The 16,700-nt window shown below is 60.0% G+C and overlaps 1 protein-coding gene and 1 long non-coding RNA gene across 2 annotated transcripts in view; one reads left to right on the forward strand and one right to left on the reverse strand.

Moving 5' to 3' along the window:
• Nucleotides 1-2,189: 2,189 nt before the first annotated feature.
• ATOH8 (atonal bHLH transcription factor 8) overlaps nt 2,190-16,700 on the reverse strand; it is a 29,389-nt gene continuing 14,878 nt past the window's right edge. The window contains exon 3 of the mRNA XM_008254167.5: nt 2,190-3,176. Coding sequence (XP_008252389.3) covers nt 3,171-3,176 — 6 coding nt within the window. The 3' untranslated portion in view covers nt 2,190-3,170. The remainder of the gene's footprint in view (nt 3,177-16,700) is intronic.
• On the forward strand, nt 4,361-6,685 carry LOC127488289 (uncharacterized). The gene is made up of 2 exons (XR_016229244.1): nt 4,361-4,462; nt 6,316-6,685. It is a non-coding gene; the product is annotated as an uncharacterized LOC127488289 (long non-coding RNA).

The following is a 16,700-nucleotide window of genomic DNA, read 5'->3' on the forward strand; positions in this document are numbered from 1 at the left end:
CCAACGCAAGCTCTCCTGTCCGGGTTACGTTGTGCACATAAACCTTTTTTCTAATTATTAGGAACAGGAGAAAAATAATTGGGCTACACACCACTGCCTTGTGTGAGTGATGTTGTAGGGAAACTGAGGCAGGTGGCTGTGGTCCCTTGAGCTGACACACGAGCAGCCCTAGGAGACAAATGAGGGAGAGATGAGGAATTCAGAGAACTCACGAGGCCACAGCTAGAGCCAGCCATTTGTGGGTCCCCTGAGGGTGACCCCAGGCCTGCTTCCTGCTGATGGGGTGGGGTGGAGATGCTTTTATTTCTATGTGACAAGGGTCAAGGAGCCCTCAGGGCCTGGGTGTGCACTGAGGAGGTTCCGTCCCACTGCTGGGGGAAGCAGCGCCTCTGTGACTGCCCGGGGGACCCAAGGGCTGGGCAGGGAGAGGCAGGCAGAGAGCCATAAGACTTAACAGGAACCGCTCCGCTGCAGCCCACACAGGACCAGAAAGAACGCTATGTCGTGGGCAGCCAGAGCAAAGGAAATGGGGACATGACGTTGAGACAGGAGCTGTGAGCAAAGGCTCGGGATGGGACAGGCAAGGCGGGGTGGGGGTAGGGTGGGGCACAGCCAGACTTGGAGGAGACTGAGCGATGTCAGTGACGCTGGGCAGCAGTGGGACTGTCCCCGCGGGGCATCCAGGGCTGCAGTCTGAATGTCACGGGCCCAGGGAGAGGCTGCGGAATGTAGCCGCCACCAGCCAGGACAGGGGAAGGATCGGATGGGGACAGACCAGCAGTCTGTCTTGGTGGACATACCCTCAGTGTCACCATCCGGAGCGGGGGCCCGGGGGTGCTCGGGTGTGGCCGAGAGAGCTCATGCCTTCTGCTGCCGGATAGGGGTCTGCCTGGAGCACGGTGGGGGGACACTGGGCAGCACCTGGGCCCCTCGAGGAACGGAGCGGCCGTGGATTAGTGAACTCACTCACACACGCCATTCTGCGCACCCACTGTGTGCCGGGAGCATGCACTCTGGAGCCATGCTCTTGCGTCCTCAAAGGCTCGGGCACAGCAAGAGCAAAGAGCCCCGGGCTGGGCTGCCTTCAGCTGCCCCTTTCTCCCCCAGGGCCTCTCCTTGGCCTTGTGGAAGCTCAGCCAGCCTGTTCCTCTCAGGGTCTTGAATAAATCAGATATCGGACAGAAGGGAAAAACTGAATAGTGACTGTGTTTTCAGCTTTCGTCACCTGTGCTCGGGGAACACACTTTGCAAGCACTGCCCTTCCTCCCTGCCTCACCCACCCTGACTGTCCTGTCTGATTTCTTACCTTAGTGTCTCCGCCCAAGGAAAAGCCAGGGGGCAAGGCCCACGGTGCCTCGGGGCTGGAACCCGCGGTCATGGGACGAGGGTTTGGGAGCACAGGAGCGGCCTGAGAGTGGGCTCTGCCACGGACTGGTCCTGCCTCCTTGGGGGCCTCAACTTCCCTATAAAACGGGATTAATACCAGCAGTCTTCGTCTCCCAAGCTTGCGGTATGGACTGCAGGGTTGGGGGAAGGGCTCTTCACATGCTCCCGACCAGTCTCATGGTCGCTAGTCCAGGCTGAGGCCACGGAAGGGACCCCCCTCCGCCACCCCATTTTTTTGGTCACACACACACACAGCCACACACACACACAGAGCCACACACTCACATACTGACTCAGTCACAGACACAGCCACACACGGAGAGCCACACGCACACACTGACTCAGTCACACACACACACACAAACACATGAACACACACTCATACACACATTGATACAGTCACACACACTGACACACACGCATACTCACACTCATGGACACATGCACACTCACAACACACTGACACACACTCTCATACTAATGCACACACTTAGCAACATACACATGGAGCCACACACACACACTGCCAGTCACACACAAACACACTGACACACTTATACACACAGCCACAGTCACACACGGACACTCCCACAACACACTGACACACAGACATGCACACTCTTACACACGTGCATACTCACACTGACATGCACTCTTACACACACACTGAGACCGTCACACACATACGCACACTCTCACACTCACTGCTCCCTCAGGCCCCCAGGCCCCTCGCTCACAGGTGCCCACGTGATGGTAGCCGCGTCCTGGGCGCCCCCAGAGCCCACTCAGCACCAGCACAGATCTGCGTTGCACGTTGGGGCTTTTACTTCAATTTGAAGCAGGTGGTGGAGCAGAGACGCGAACAGCTCTGGCCTTTCGAGCACACGGAGGGGGCCGCCTTGGCTGTGAACGCGCCCGTCCCCCACGCACTGGCCCATCCCCCTGGTCCCGTCCTCCCTCTGCCTGGCCTGCACAATCGGTAACAGACCAGGGGCCTCCAAGCAGGGCGCCATCCCGTCTGCCCTGCCGTGAGGGTGGGCCACGGGTGAGGGGCAGCCAGCTGGGGAAGCAAAGACCCTTAGGCAGGGCAAGTCCCTGGGGTGGAGACGAGTGATGTGGCTTCTTCCCCTCTTCCTCCTTTCTGGGGATGCTCCTGGGTCCAGGGGGCATCCGGAATCAGGGTCAGAGGGCTTGGCAGCCAGCAGGAGGGCGGAGAGAGGGTAGGCACTCAGCCCCACCCCCTACCCTTCCAGGCCTCTCCAGCCTCCCTGCGTAGCCCCCAGAAGGCTCATGTTGTCCCCAGCCAGTCAGGACCCAGTGCAGACCGAGCGCTGGGTCAGGGGTCAAGTTGTGCCCGTGGTCACCGAGGGTCCACCCTGCCACGAGCTCCTGTGGAGTCGCTGCCTCGTCTTTGGCTTGAGATGGGACTCAGGCAGCAGGAGGGACGGAGCCGCACTGTGGCTGCTTGCTGGGGCTCCTTCCCGCGCTCCATCCCGGGGCTCTGGCGAATCCTCGACAGCGGACCTCTGTAGCCAGACAACAGGCCCCAGGCCGACCTCGCCCTTCCTCACCAGGCACAGGGCAAGATGCGCAGTCCCCGTGGAGTGGGTGGGTGACAGCGGGAGTGACAGGGAGGCAGGCGGCTCCTGTCTGGCCCTGAGAGGCAGTGTGTGGGCTGTGTCCAGCAGCATCTCAGGGAAGACAACGGGTGGGCGAGGCTGGGCGTGGCGAGCTCACTGTCCCTGGAGAGAGGCCCACATAGTGTCCCTGGGCCACGGGGCCGGTCACTCCTAGAAGAAATGAGCAGCCATTAGCAGCAGCCCCCACTCACTGGGATGCCCGTTTCCAAAAGGCTGACCACAGTACCAGGTGCCGGCTCCCATAGCACTTCCTCTCAATCCCTGGGACCCAAGTGGGGACGCCCATCCGAGCCTGGACGGCTTCAGCCAATGACAGAGCCAGCTTTGGACCCAGGGCTGGTTCTCTCCAAAAGCCCCGGGTGTCTCCTTCCTCTCCACCTCCGCGTTTCATCCCTGCTCGTCTTGTTGGTCTGGGGAACACAGGCAGGACCACAGAGAGCACAGGGAGCCCGGTGCTGTCACCACAGTCTGCAGGCATCTCCGAGCCAGGCTTGCCCCCACTGCTGGCTGGCAGGACCCCTCTGCAGGCCGGGAGACCTCCCCCCCCCGCCACAACACACTGGAATGGCCGTGCTCTGTGGCTCCTGGTCCCCTCCACTGTTCAGCTGAGAGCACTAAACCAGGAGCCAAGAGGCCAGCTCTGGTTGCAGTCCATCCACCAGCTGGCTGGGTGACCACAGACAAACCACTTAACCTCTCTGTGCCTCAGTTTCCTCATCTGTTAAATGCCACGGCTGGAGCAGACCACCACAGGGCAGGAATGAAACGTGGCCTGTGGAACCTCAGCAGACAGAACTGACAACACGGATCTACCTGGGAAAGCCGGGTGAGGGGTCACAGAGAGAGCGGGAGCCGCAGCATCCCAGAGGAAGCACAGTTCAAAAACTGCTGGATTCGACCATTTTTAAGTTCCCGGCAGCCCTGACCTGCAGGATCTTCCCTCTGGCAGCTGGACTTGAGAAACTGTGACAAGAGATGGGGACCGGTCATGGGGGCTGCTGGCCGAGAGGCGCTGAGGGCTCCGAGCCCACCCGGAACAGGAAAAAAGAGTATCAGTCCCTTAACCTGGTACAGCACAGCTCTGATAAAGCCATCGCAAACCTCCCTCTCTTCCAACTCTTCTCAAGCAAGACGCATGCCAGGCCCCTCCAACGTGGCGGGCTGTCCCCCTACCCTGCCCCATTGTACAGTGGGAAGCAACCCCACGCTCAGAGAAGGAAGTGCGAGAAGCTGGCCACAGCAGGATTTGAATCCGGACCGGCAGTGTTGATTCTACCACCCAGAGGCTGCTCTGGCTGAAGGGGGGGGGGGGGGGCTGGGATACAGCCAAACCACGAGGTTGGAGGGCCTGCTAACCACAGGCCCCGGGGAGCCTCGCAGGCCTGGGGCAGCCGCTCCAGGCCACAGCCATGGTGTCCTGTCCAAGACAAGCTGGGGTGAGGCTGGAAGTGGGGGGTGGGGAGCGAAGGCCAGGGGCGGGGAGGGGGTGGCGAGCGCTGGGGGGTTGAGGGGATGGGAGTGTTCTGCAGCGAACAGCAGCTGGGGAGGGAGCAGTGAGGGGCAGGCGGGAGCTGATGATGTGGTAAGCCCCAGGCTCTGCTCTGTGCAGGGGCAGGGCTGGCCCCAGCACGAGGCTGCTTTTTGTTACTGAGTCTGAGCAGGAGGATTAAGAAGCGGAAGGGAAACCCGTGGGGATGGCACTGGATCTGTGGCCCGGGAGCTGATTTACTGCCGTGTCATCCCAGGGCCGGCCGCCTGGGCGGGCCCCACCGTGGACCAGGCCCAGAGACCCATCCAGCTCAGCCGGCCTGCAGTGCAGGGAAGGGGCCCAGCCCAAGCCCTCCTGTTGTCAGCTCGCAGACCCTGCCGCAGCCACGGCCTCTGCCCGGGAGTGAAGGCCATGGGGTTTCTTGAGGGCCTGACCTTCAATTCTTGACCCAACCCTAGCCCTGGCAGGGTCCACACTGGACCTGTATTCCTACCAGCCACGCTGGCCCAGAAAATAGCACAGGCCTCATCCTGTCCAAGGAAGCCGCTGTCCAGGGGCCATGACGGGCAGAACACCAGGAGGCCTGGAGGGAGGGGGCAACATCTCCCCTGCAGTGGTTGGCAGAACACCAGCCAGGCTTTGTCTATTAGCATATTAAAGGCTCTTTTTTTTAAAGTCCTGATGTAAGACGCCTGTCAGTATTTTCCCAACAGACTGAACAGCAGCACAAGGAGTGGAATCTCACTGCAACCCTCTGCAAAAGGGAAGTCTATTTGAGGCTTCGAATGGGCATTGCACAGAGGCCAGGGGTAGGGTCCCAGGAGAGGCAGCAAAGGACTTGCAGGGCTCAGCAAGAGCGAACTGTGGCCCCACACTCTAGGCCCCTGTCGAGACGGCGCTGGGCCAGTGCAGGTAGCCCCTGCTTTCCTACCAAGAGGCCCAGCTTCCCGGCAGCTGATTGACTGGTCCAGCCTAGGTCAGCTTTCTCCCCCTGGACCAATCAGCTGTGGCTCAGGGATGGGAGACGAACATACCAATGACAGCCTTTCCTAAGGGCTGTGTGTGCGTGTGTGTGCATGCGTCCGTGTGTGTGCGTGTGTATGTGTGTGTCAATAGCGGGCACAGCAGACACGTCCCACTGTGACACGGCCTCACAGCCCCCTTCTCTGTAGCACCTGACAACATCCGGCATCCAACCATCCTTAGGAGGACTCAGGTCCCCGAACGCCCAGGCCAGGTCTGGGTCCGGGCAGCTCCTGGCTCACTGTCCTCAGAGCTGGTGCCACCAAAGCCCTCACCACAGGAGCAGTCCTTCAAACATCAGGGGTGGATGCTACAGGAACTGTGGACAGGACCAGACGAGGAGGCCTGACACGCACAGCCCCACCCAGGCGGCGGTGCAGCCAGCTGAGTGAGTTCATCACCATCATACACCACCTGTCTCTCTGTCCACTTGTTTGGGGCTAGGATGCCCACTTCCCGCGGGCAGAGACGGGGGTCTGTCCAGTTCACCGCCGGGGCCCCGAGGCCCGGCGCAGCGCCTGACCTACCTACAGCAGCGTCTTGGTCACTGATCGAGCTGATGTCCACTTCCAGAAACAGGCATTTAATTCACTGCAGCTGTTAAGTCCCATGGGCTGTGTTCCCTACTGAAACTTAACATCACACCTCTTTTCAACTGTCGGTCCTTCAGGGGAACCGCGGTAACTGCTGTGAACTCTGGAACAACCTCACGCTGTTTTTTGCTTGTGTTCACTTGCCGTTTTCCTGATTTCTGATGGTACCTTCTCTGGCTTTCAGAGCTCACTGCCTTCCTTTCTTAACACTTCTGGGGGCTGGCGCCATGGTACAGTACGTTAATCCTCCGCCTGCGGCACCGGCATCCCATGTGGGCACCGGTTCGAGTCCCAGCTGCTCCTCTTCCAATCTAGCTCTCTGCTGTGGTCTGGGAAAGCATTAGAAGATGGCCCAAGTTGGCCCCTGCACCTGCATGGAGAGACCAGGAAGAAGCACCTGGTTCCTGGCTTCGGATCGGCACATCTCTGGCCGTTGCAGCCATTTGGAGAGTGAACCAACAGGCAGAAGACCTTTCTCTCTGTCTCTCCCTCTCACTGTCTGTAACTCTACCTGTCAAATAAATAAATAAAAATCTTTAAAAAAAATTAAAAAAGCACTTCTGTGCACCACAGCTGGGTAATTTAACCTCTTTAGGGGCATTTAAGAAACGATTTTGTCTGTCTTCTAAATTAGTTTACTTTTCCAAGTCATTGTCATTCATTGGTGCCTACCTTACCTCCTTACCTACTTTTCACTATATTCAAATTATACATTGGTCTATATTTTAGCAATTAGGACATCATCTTCTCCATGCAGGGGAGAAAACCTCCGCAGGCAGAGGATTAACCAAGTGAGCCACGTCGCTGGCCCCAAACATTATTTTAAAAGTAAGACAGCAGAGACACAGGGAGGACATAGGAAAACCGAGCTACTGGGCTCCGTTCCCAGTGAGTGCACCAACAGGTAAGGTGGAAAGGGGTCTCGTGTCTGGCCCTGAATGCTGCTCTCAATTCAACTGGGATTCATCTCTACCCCAAAGTCAGAGCAGGCTGGCTAACCGCCCCAAGCCTCAGGTGAGAGTACCCAGCCTTGGCAGGGCGTGGTGCACAGGGCTCATGCAAAGTGCTGGGGCCTTGGGTTCACTCCCTGGGCCTGAGATGTAAAGTGGCAACACGGGCTGCGACGTCTCAAATGAGGAACAGTCACCTTGAACCATCTGTCATCTTTGACCCATTTGCTTTCAGCCAATTCTTGTAAAATCCACAACTCTGAAGTTTACGTAGGTGGTGCCCATCAATGAAGGGACGGATAGAAAAACATGGTTAGTCATAAGATGGAGTATTATTTGGCCATCAAAAGGAATGAAATGCTGGTACCAACCCGACAAGTCTCTTAAGTCAAACCCCACAGTCTGTGATTCCATTCACAGAAACGCCCAGAACAGGGAATCTATGGAGACAGCGAGAGTCCTAGTTAGCGGCCTTGGACCTGTGGGCGGGGGGGGGGGGGGGGGGGTGTGTGACAGCTAAGACCTATCACTTGGGTTTCTCGGGGTTCTAAAATTGCAGCTACTTGTGAATTTACTAAAAAGTCGCTGAATCAAAATAGACTGTTAGCTTTTTAAAAATTACCTGGGAAGTGTGTTAAGTTTAGAGAAATTTGGAAATACAGAGGCAGTCTCTCCACACGTTGGTTGGAGGATTATTTTTGCATATCCAAGGGGGCTTCTAGAAGGGCGTGGAAAATCCGCATTCTCTTTGAATTCCACTTTCCCACGCCCTCGCTGAAGCCCCCTCCTGCTATGCCTATGCTCGGAAAAGTACCCAGGGTCTCGAAGGAAGAGGGCGCGTCAGCTGGAGCTGTCGCCCTCGGGCCCGAACCCTCTGCCAGGGCTGGGTCTGCTTCCACAGCTTCTCCGAGGGCCAGGCTGCGCAGGGGGCTATTCTGGGCACAAGCACAGGCCCGGGCTTCTGGCCTCCAAACTTCCCAGGGAACTGGAAGCAGGTAGGGGCCAGTCGGCCCACAGCGCCTCCCGCCCCGCCTGGCCCGGGCGCCACGGGTGACAGGCAGGAAATTTATGAGCAGCCGGAGCTGGCTGCCGGCTGCCGAGGGCGGGAACATGGCGTGAATCAAGGATCACACTGTGTCCAGGCTGGGAGGGCCCTCGGAGGTTCCCAGTGTCTAAGAGTTTCAGAGCCCCGGCCAAGGGCTGTGGGGAGCCAGCAGCGCCTGCTGGGGAGGGGGGCAGAAAAACTCATTTATTCAACAAGGATTTACTGAGTTGCTACTACAAGGTGCCAGTTCAGCGACAGGCACTGGGGTTAGCGGCTCTGCCCCAGGGAGACGCAGGGCAGGCTGCTGCCATAGGTCTAAGGGCATGCATTCTACAAGGTCCTTTTCTGTGCTTTTCTCTTTTTTTTTATAATTTTTTTGACAGGTAGAGTTATAGACAGTGAGAGAGAGAGAGAAAGAGAAAGGTCTTCCTTCCGTTGGTTCACCCCCCAAATGGCCACCACAGCCAGCGCTGCGCTGATCCAAAGCCAGGAGCCAGGTGCCTCTTCCCGGTCTCCCATGCAGGTGCAGGGACCCAAGGACTTGGGCCATCTTCCACTGCCCTCCCGGGCCACAGCAGAGAGCTGGCCTGGAAGAGGAGCAACTGGGACTAGAACTCGGCGCCCACATGGGATGCTGTCACTGCAGGCGGAGGATTAACCAAGTGAGCCACGGCGCCGGCCCCTCTGTGCTTTTCAAGGCTGATTGCCAGGGAGAAGCAGACTGCCCGGGGCTCCCAGCTGCTCCAAGGCCTCAGCTCTCCAGGCCAAAACCCCATCCCGCTCCCCAACTTGGTGAGGCCAACGGATGTGGTCGAACCTCCGCCAGTCAGTGACACACAGAGCTTTCTTCCTGGTAAGGAGCAACTGGCAAGGTTGGGGATGCGACCGTACCGCTAGGGGGCCCCTTTCTGTGCCGACACATCAGTGGTGGAGCTGGGAGCCGGGTATCCAGGGCGAGCATTCCCACACAGCCCATGCTGCTCCTGAGCCCTGTGGGGAGTCCCTCCACCCACTGGCAGGAGGCACAGTGAGAGCCTGCTCAAGTCCAACCTCCCAGCCCCACCAGCCCTGACCCCCATGATGAGCTGGGGGCCATGGGCTCCTCCTCTGAACTCCCAAGCACTTTATCTTGACTCCCCCCACATCACCACCACCACCACCACCACCCCGCCCCTGGGTGCCATGAATTCCTATGGGTGTGACTGCCAGATCCTTAACCCACTCCACCAGCTCCTAAAGGTGCCATCCTCACCCTGGTCTTCCCAGGGCGTGTCAGCAGGCGCAAGCGCGTTCGTGCCCATGGCTGCCACAGTCAGGGGCGGCTGCGTGCAGGCACCTGGCGACACTCCTCTGTAGGCTCTGTTGGATTCCAGCCCCAGGCGGTGCCTACTGTTGCTCCCACTTTGTAGGAAACGGAACCCGCCCTAGGCCATGCTGCTAGAATGCGGCAGAGCAAGGCAGACCCTTCAACCCCAAGAGGGGGCAGTGTCTTCACTGGCAAACAAAACTTGCAGATCCCCAGGCCATCCACCCAGCTGCCTTGGACCCCTGTGGCCCACGGGAAGGCGGCTGGCATCGGGGGCCAGCGTCATGGCCTGCGGGGCACAGCCATGCCATGCTGACGCCTCCTCGGGCTGCGGGCTGCGTGGTCTGCCTCCGATCTGCTTCTCTCTCTGGGCTCTGCCTGCGTGTCTCCGTGCCAACTCTTTCTTGGCCTCGTCTTTGTTTGTCTCTCCTCCTCTGTCAGTCTATCTGTCTTTCTTGGCCCCTACCCCACCCCACCCACAGTCCAGGGCGCTGGAGGGGGCAAGCTGGCCCCGGGCGAGGCCTGGGACACAGCTGCTACAGCCGCCCATCTGCTTCTCATCCTGGGAGGCTGTCCGGCCATCCCACTTGGCTCCGCACGGCTCTTCCAGACCCAGCAGCTCCAAGGGCCCCTGACCTTACCCCAGAGCTGGAAGAGGCCCCCAGGCTGGAAGGGAGCAGACAGCTGGGCACACAGCGGCTCAGCCAGGCGAGGGAAGCTCTACTCCTCTGCACCTTCCCAGTGGGCCCTGCCACGGGACCCTCACAGACGCACACCCCGTCCAGCCACAGCGCCAAGGATCCCAGCAGGCCTGCCTCCTCCCCATCACTCTTCTGCATCTGCCCTCCCAGTCCTCACCACAAAGTGACAGCAGGGCAGCACCAGACAAGTCAGTTCATGCCAACATGCTGGCCTGCAAGCCTTTGCAAGGACCCCAGAGTGTCTCTGGGAGACCTCCGGGAGGGGGCCGAGCTGTGGATATTTCAGGACCAGGGGGCTGAGAGGGGCCACGAGCTTTCTGGGCAGCCCATGCAGTCAAATTTCAGCAACAACAGTGCACTTGCCACGTAAATGCAGTTTTAAGACCAGAAAATGCATCCCTCTTCCATTGTCCCCTACCATCTCCCCAAGCTGGATTCTGCATCCAGCGGGGGCCATCTGTACCCACCAGCACCTGTCTACCAGTGACAGCACGGCAGTACCTTCTAGGTGCACAAGAGAGAGGCCAGGAATGGGAAGAGAAATGATTCTCTCAGCCACACATGTGTGCAGGTGCACTCACACACGAAGGGCCCCACACACGTGCTCCCTGGCAGGACAGCACAGGGGTAAGACGTGCCAGCCAGGGCATCAGACAGCCTCTGCTGAAATCCTGATGTCCCATTTCACCAGCTGGGGGACCTGGAGCGTCTCAATTTCTTTACCTATAAAATGGCATAGTGTTTACTGCGTGTAGCTGTCAGAAAGGTTAAAAGACCACCATGCTGCAAAGCCACATACTAACGATAGGCAGTGACACGCCAGTCCCAACCGACCCCCATCAGCGACTCTATGCACAAACCGTGCCCCCAGGCTGCCAGGGCCTCCCTCGAGATGGACACACAGGAGCTGCCCATTAGAGATCTGTGGCAGACAACAGAAAACAAGCGCATTTCCTCACGCTTCCATTCCTCCATTCATTCAGCTAATGTTTACCCAGTGGTGAGACCAAGCCAGGCTCCCCTGGAGGCTTGGGGGAATCCCACAGAGAACAAGCAGCCAAGCCCTCCCAGCTCCCATGTCCCCAAGTCCCCAAGGCACCAGCCCCACACGGCCGGCCGGCCGGCCGTGAGCGAGGAAGCCTGGCGCTTCCTGTACCATCCGTTCCCAGTAATCGATGCACTTCCCGGCGTGCTCAGTTGTTCCTGGATGTACTTCGGCTTCCTCCCGACAACTCAAGGTCAAGTTCAGGAACATCAATCTACGTAGGACTCCAAGGTCCCACGCCCAGCTCCATCCCCCCCTCGGGGGGAGGGGGGGACTCCTGGAGCCGCTGGCCTCGCTCTTTGTTGTGTCTGTTGCTTCCCCGCAACCAGGCTGCTGGCTGGGATCAGGGTGCCGTCTCTGCACCTACCCCTGGGAGCTGGCCTGGCTTCAGGAAGGTGTATCTGGTCAGCCACTCTGACCTGGGACACCTGAGCATTGGCCTTGTGAGCAGTATATGCAGGCGAAGTGCACTGGGCTCTGGAGAGGGTTCTGCTGGGCTTTCCTCTTAGGGCTTTTTAAGCATGGCCTTTGTGTCCTTTAGTTCTGAGTTCCAAAGAGCAGGCCCTTTGTTTTGTGACAAAGCGATCCCAGGACCAGAACACCGAAAGTGACTTACGCCTAAGCACAGGCACATGCTTTGTTCATCTTTCTCTGCCAAAGACCCCAAACCCAAAAGAGTACGTGGACGTGCAGGGGCCGGGTGGGGTGACTGGGGCCAGAGCCCACGCAGGCTGTGCACTTAGCTCCCTGTGCATGCAGGAATGGTCGTGGCAGCAAAGCGAAGTACTGAGCGTGACCATGGTGGAGGGGAAGGATACCGGGGGCGGGGCGGGGGGGGGGGTCTCCGAGCAGCTCGCTCACTGGCGCTGCTTTCCGTCTCTGCCCTGCCCTGCTATGATGAGGCCATTTCTTAGGGCTCCTGACCCCTGGGTGGGGACGGCGACTTTGAAAACCCTTGGAGGCCACCAGCTGCCTTCCAGCGTACACCCGCCTCCCACCAGGCGGGCGCCCTCTATCTCATCCCGACAGACGGTGCCTGTGCAGGTGCAGGTGCACAGACACGCACGCGCAGAGGCAGCAAGGGGACAGACTCAGGGCCGTGGGATGTGGGGAGGGACGCTCGGGGACCAGCAGTGCCTCAAGCCAACGAATCCTCTCACAGCCACCGTGTCCCTGAAGCCTCCCTGCTCACACAGTGGTGTCCGTGTTCCATGAGGAAAGAGAAGCTTCTAGAAGGAGCCCGGGGTCACCAATCTCTGGGTGCCGGGGCCGAGAGAGGCGAGACGCAGACCCCTGTCGCCTAGCCCCCCAGGCCGCACACCACCAGACAGCCCTGCTACTCACAGGCTCACCTCTGGGAGAGGGACAGAGGACAGCATTGGCCTGGATGCAGGAGCGCTCGTCCCACGGGGCTGGAAGAAGCGGCCTGGACCCCGCCCGAGTGACCCTGTTGACTCCACCTGCTCTCATTCCCACGGTAAACTGCGTGGACCCCAGGAGGTTGTCGTGGGGCTCAACACAAAGTGCTGTGCAGAAAAGAGGTAGAAGATCACACGTGACCCAGCCTGCTTGGTGGCCTCAGTGCTGGGAACCTCAATGCCACCAAGTGATACTGGGACAGGTGGTGAGGACCAGGCCAGCTCACAGAAGCGGGGCTCTGACATGTGGCTAAGGTTATGACTCTGGTCAGCCCCGTGACAAGAAAACCACCTTGTCACATATCAGGGCCACCCTCCCCGCCCACACACACACCTGCCAGAGATGAGCCACGCGGCCATGGACTCTGCTGTCCTCCCAGCTCACAGATCCCCAGGCTTTCTCAGGTTCAAGGGGAGCATCCCTGTCTTCAGAGAAGGCGGAGGATGTGTGGGCAGGGCTGACCGCCCCAGTGAGAAGAAATGCTCCCCACCCAGACTCTGGGTGCAGCCTGGGAGGTAGCGATTGGTGCTGTAGCAGCAGAGACCCAAAGAAGCCCGGAGCCCCGGAGCCCAGGGAGCAGCTGCCTCTCTCCAGACTTCTGGACTCTGAGACAGACGGGTCCCTGTCCACTTACACTGCTGTATTGGTAGGCTTCCATGAACTGAGGCTAAAAGCGTTCCTTGTGGATCCAAGGGGGCAGAAGCATATGAGCCCAGGGGAGCCTAGGGTGTTTCCCTGGCCGTGTCACTTTCCCGGAGTCCTTGCCCTGAGCACAGGGACACGCAGCCCCAGCTGTGTGGACTGCAGGGGAGGGAAAGGCTGAACTGTCGTCCGGTGGCTGCTACATGGGAGACGGACAGGAAAGCACTCCCAGCCTAGCGAGAGGAGCAGGCACGAAACCAACGCGGTGTAACGCGGTGTAATGGATGTGGTATCACATCACATAATATATCACATAACGTACCACCTAAAAATATAATACAGCGCAACGTAATGACGGCTCATGTATCGCATAAAAGGGTCCAGCGCGCTACAATGCTTTATCTCATCCTGCACCGCCTACCACATGATGCTGTCCTGAATTAGAGCCTGCGCGCCCTGTGATGAGGGCGGGGGGTGGCTGTGCCACGGGGCCCCCGGGAGGAAGCCGGGGCAGGGGTCAAGAAGGGCTTCCAGGAGGAGCTGAGCCTTCTAGAATGAGCAGTTCGCCAGACAGGCAGGCAGAGGGATGTGCATGAGCACACAGGCCCAAAATAGGCCCTTTGAGCAAGGAGTTCTGTGCTGCCGGAGTGTAACCTGGGACACAGCAGTGACCAGCTGGGCCGGGTCACCGGGCGGGGGTGCGGGTGGGGGTCGGGTATCCTGTTGAGTCTGACCTCATCCATTGGCTTCAGGGTGCACCTGGAGTCCTGAGCAGGGGTAGAGTGAGGCAGGCAGAGGGGCTGCCGCAGGGGTCTCTGCGGGGACAGACAGCCACAGAGCAGCCAGGTGGCTGGGACGGGCTGCAGGCGGCCATAAATTCTGGGCGGCGAGCGGCAAGGCCTGCTTGGCATTCTGGTGTGCTTATCCTGGGCGCTCGAGGAAGGCGGCGGTCCCGGCTTCCCTAGAATCAGCTTCCTGCTCTGCGGGAGCAAAAGCAGAAAGGGGGTGACCTCCCGAGGACATGTGGGAGCCCCTCTGCCCCTGACCTTCCACTGCGCAAGGTGCAGGCGCTCAACACTAAGTGGCAGGCAGCGCTGCCCTGTCCCTGCTGCTCCCCTTGTCCCCTGTCCCCTCAGACCTAGAAAGCAATTCCTGGCCACGCAGGGGCCTGGAAGCAGTGGCCACCCCTCTTTCGTCACCTTGGGCCCCCAAAAATCTGACTTCTCCAAAGGCAGGAGACACAAGCCAGGGGCAGGGGCAGGGGCGGTGGAGGTGGCGGGAGAGCAGAGGTCTCCAGTTTTCTTCCTTGAAGCCACCCATCCCTGGACAGACCCAGGAGGCCCCCTAGCACCTCCAAGTGACTCCACAGGCCCTGTGAGGGGCAAGGCCACCTGGACACCCAGCCCCTAAAGGCCCCACTGATGCACCTGCCCCCGGAGGCCAGGCCGGGAGGGAGGCCTCTGCCTACCACACAAGCCCTTCACACAGAGAGCCAAGTGGCCCTGAAACTGCACTAAATATGAGGCACTGGTCCTGCCAGAGCTGCCAGCTCCCCAGCTGGAACCAGGAGGAAAGCGGGGAGCGAGGCAAGAGGAACCAAGTGCAGGGGCCGGGATAACGCGCAGACCACAAGCAAAACGCCCTCCAAAGCCCCAGACCCCAGGCTTGGGAAAGGCTGGCCACCCACATGGCCGTAACAGCTGGAGTGAGGGGCTGCTGGGGCTGGCGGGCCAGGGGTGGGGGGCAGGTGGCCAGTGGAAAAGGGGTGCAGGGGACTGAGAAGGGGAAGGGGAAACCCTAGTCCCCTGTTCCTGAGCTGGTTCCCCCTCCCCCTTCCATCACCACCATCTGACACCTGGGAGTGCCCCCTCCCCACGCCTGCTTGGCAGCTCCTCCTGAGGGTCCCCAGGGGTCTGAGCAAGGCCACCAGGCTGTGCCCTTCTCTCCTTCCCTCCTCAGGGCCCACCTCCCAGCTGCCACCCCTGGTCCAGGAGCCCACGGCCTCCCGCACAGGCCACCCGGCGACTGCCCCCAGGAGGTGCCCGGACTCCGGGCAGATGTCTCCCAGAAGCCTTGGCAGCAGCGGCGGCAGCCAGTTCTTAAAAAAGGCTTCGTGTCATGCTGTAGTCAGCTGCGGGGCCCGGGCACCGGGGCCCTGATGAATGTGGCTGAGCTCCCGAAGCATTTCCCAGTGCCCTGTGATGAGCCGACGGGGGTCTCTCCGAGGTCTCTGCTCGGCCCCACCCTCCCTCTGCAAGCTGGGGGTGCATGTGGGGCGGGTATGGAGGAGGGGATGACTCTACAGCAGCGCTGCTTGGAGGGGACCCCAACGTGGGCAGGCCTGCATCCCGGCCACCAGGCGCCTTCTTGCCCCTCCATCCCCTGCCGTCCGGGTCTCAGAAAACAGTCCCTGCCAGCCACCCCCAGTGGTAACAGCTCGAAGGGGGCGGGCAGTGGGGAGGAATAAAAGTACACCAGCATCCAGGAAACTAATTAGGTGGCCCTCGGGCAGGCAGCGTAAAGGAGAAAGAAAAGTCACCGCTGGTGCAAGAAGAGGAAGAAACAATATGAAAAGCAAACAAAGGAGAAAAAACACAAACCAGAGATAAAAAGTCAGGGACCACGGCGGCGCCCGAGCAACCCGGATTCCAGCCGCCAGCTTTTACGGCGGCCGGCCCTGTGATTCATAAGCGCGTTTCCTCCCGCACAAAGGGCCTTTTGCACGCTTTCCCCCGCTGCCTCCAAACCAGCTGCTCGCGCTGTTGTAGCCTGAGTGATGATGAGGCTCTGAAAGGGTTTTTTGGGAACAGATGGCCAGGGGAGAGCTGGGGAATGTGCCAGCAGAGGGCCGGGCGGGCTGCCAAGGCCTGTGGTGACTGAGTGCTTGGGCTTCCAGCTCGCGTGCTTTCCCTGCCCTCTGCCCTCCGTGGCGCCAGCAGGCCTTCCCAGCGAGCGCTCGGAACATCTGGAGTCTGGGGCTGCCAGGAGGGGGGCGGGGGACCCGCTGTTCCCGCGGAGCTCCCAGGGACTCGCGGCAGGCCCGCCTCGCAACTCCACTAATCAAAACCACAGCGCCCCAATGGGAACCAGGCGCGCTCCCAGCTGCAGCCCGAAGCCGCCAGGCGACTTAACCCAGTGGCAGGCCTCGCTGGCGGCGCTGCCCTGGGGGTGCACGGAGCTGATGCCGCGCCCCCGCCCCCTTCCCCCAGCCCTCGCCACCACCAGCGCCACCACCAGCAGGCTCCTGGCTCCCCACAGCTAAATGGAGCCTCCACGTGCTACTTACACAAGAGCCGCCGCTCTGGGCAGGGACACCGCGCTAGGCGAGGCATCTGCGAGGCCACCGTGCCAGGCCGTGTGTGGGCTTCTCCTGCGCACAGGCCTCAGGAGTGGAAGATCCCCAGGACGGAACCAAACAGAAAACACGGGTTTGAAACAGCGCTCGCCACTTCCTAGCTGCG

Source organism: Oryctolagus cuniculus, chromosome 2 (genome assembly GCF_051225735.1).
Source record: "Oryctolagus cuniculus isolate XC-2025 breed Fujian yellow rabbit chromosome 2, ASM5122573v1, whole genome shotgun sequence".
Taxonomy (NCBI): Eukaryota; Metazoa; Chordata; class Mammalia; order Lagomorpha; family Leporidae; genus Oryctolagus; species Oryctolagus cuniculus.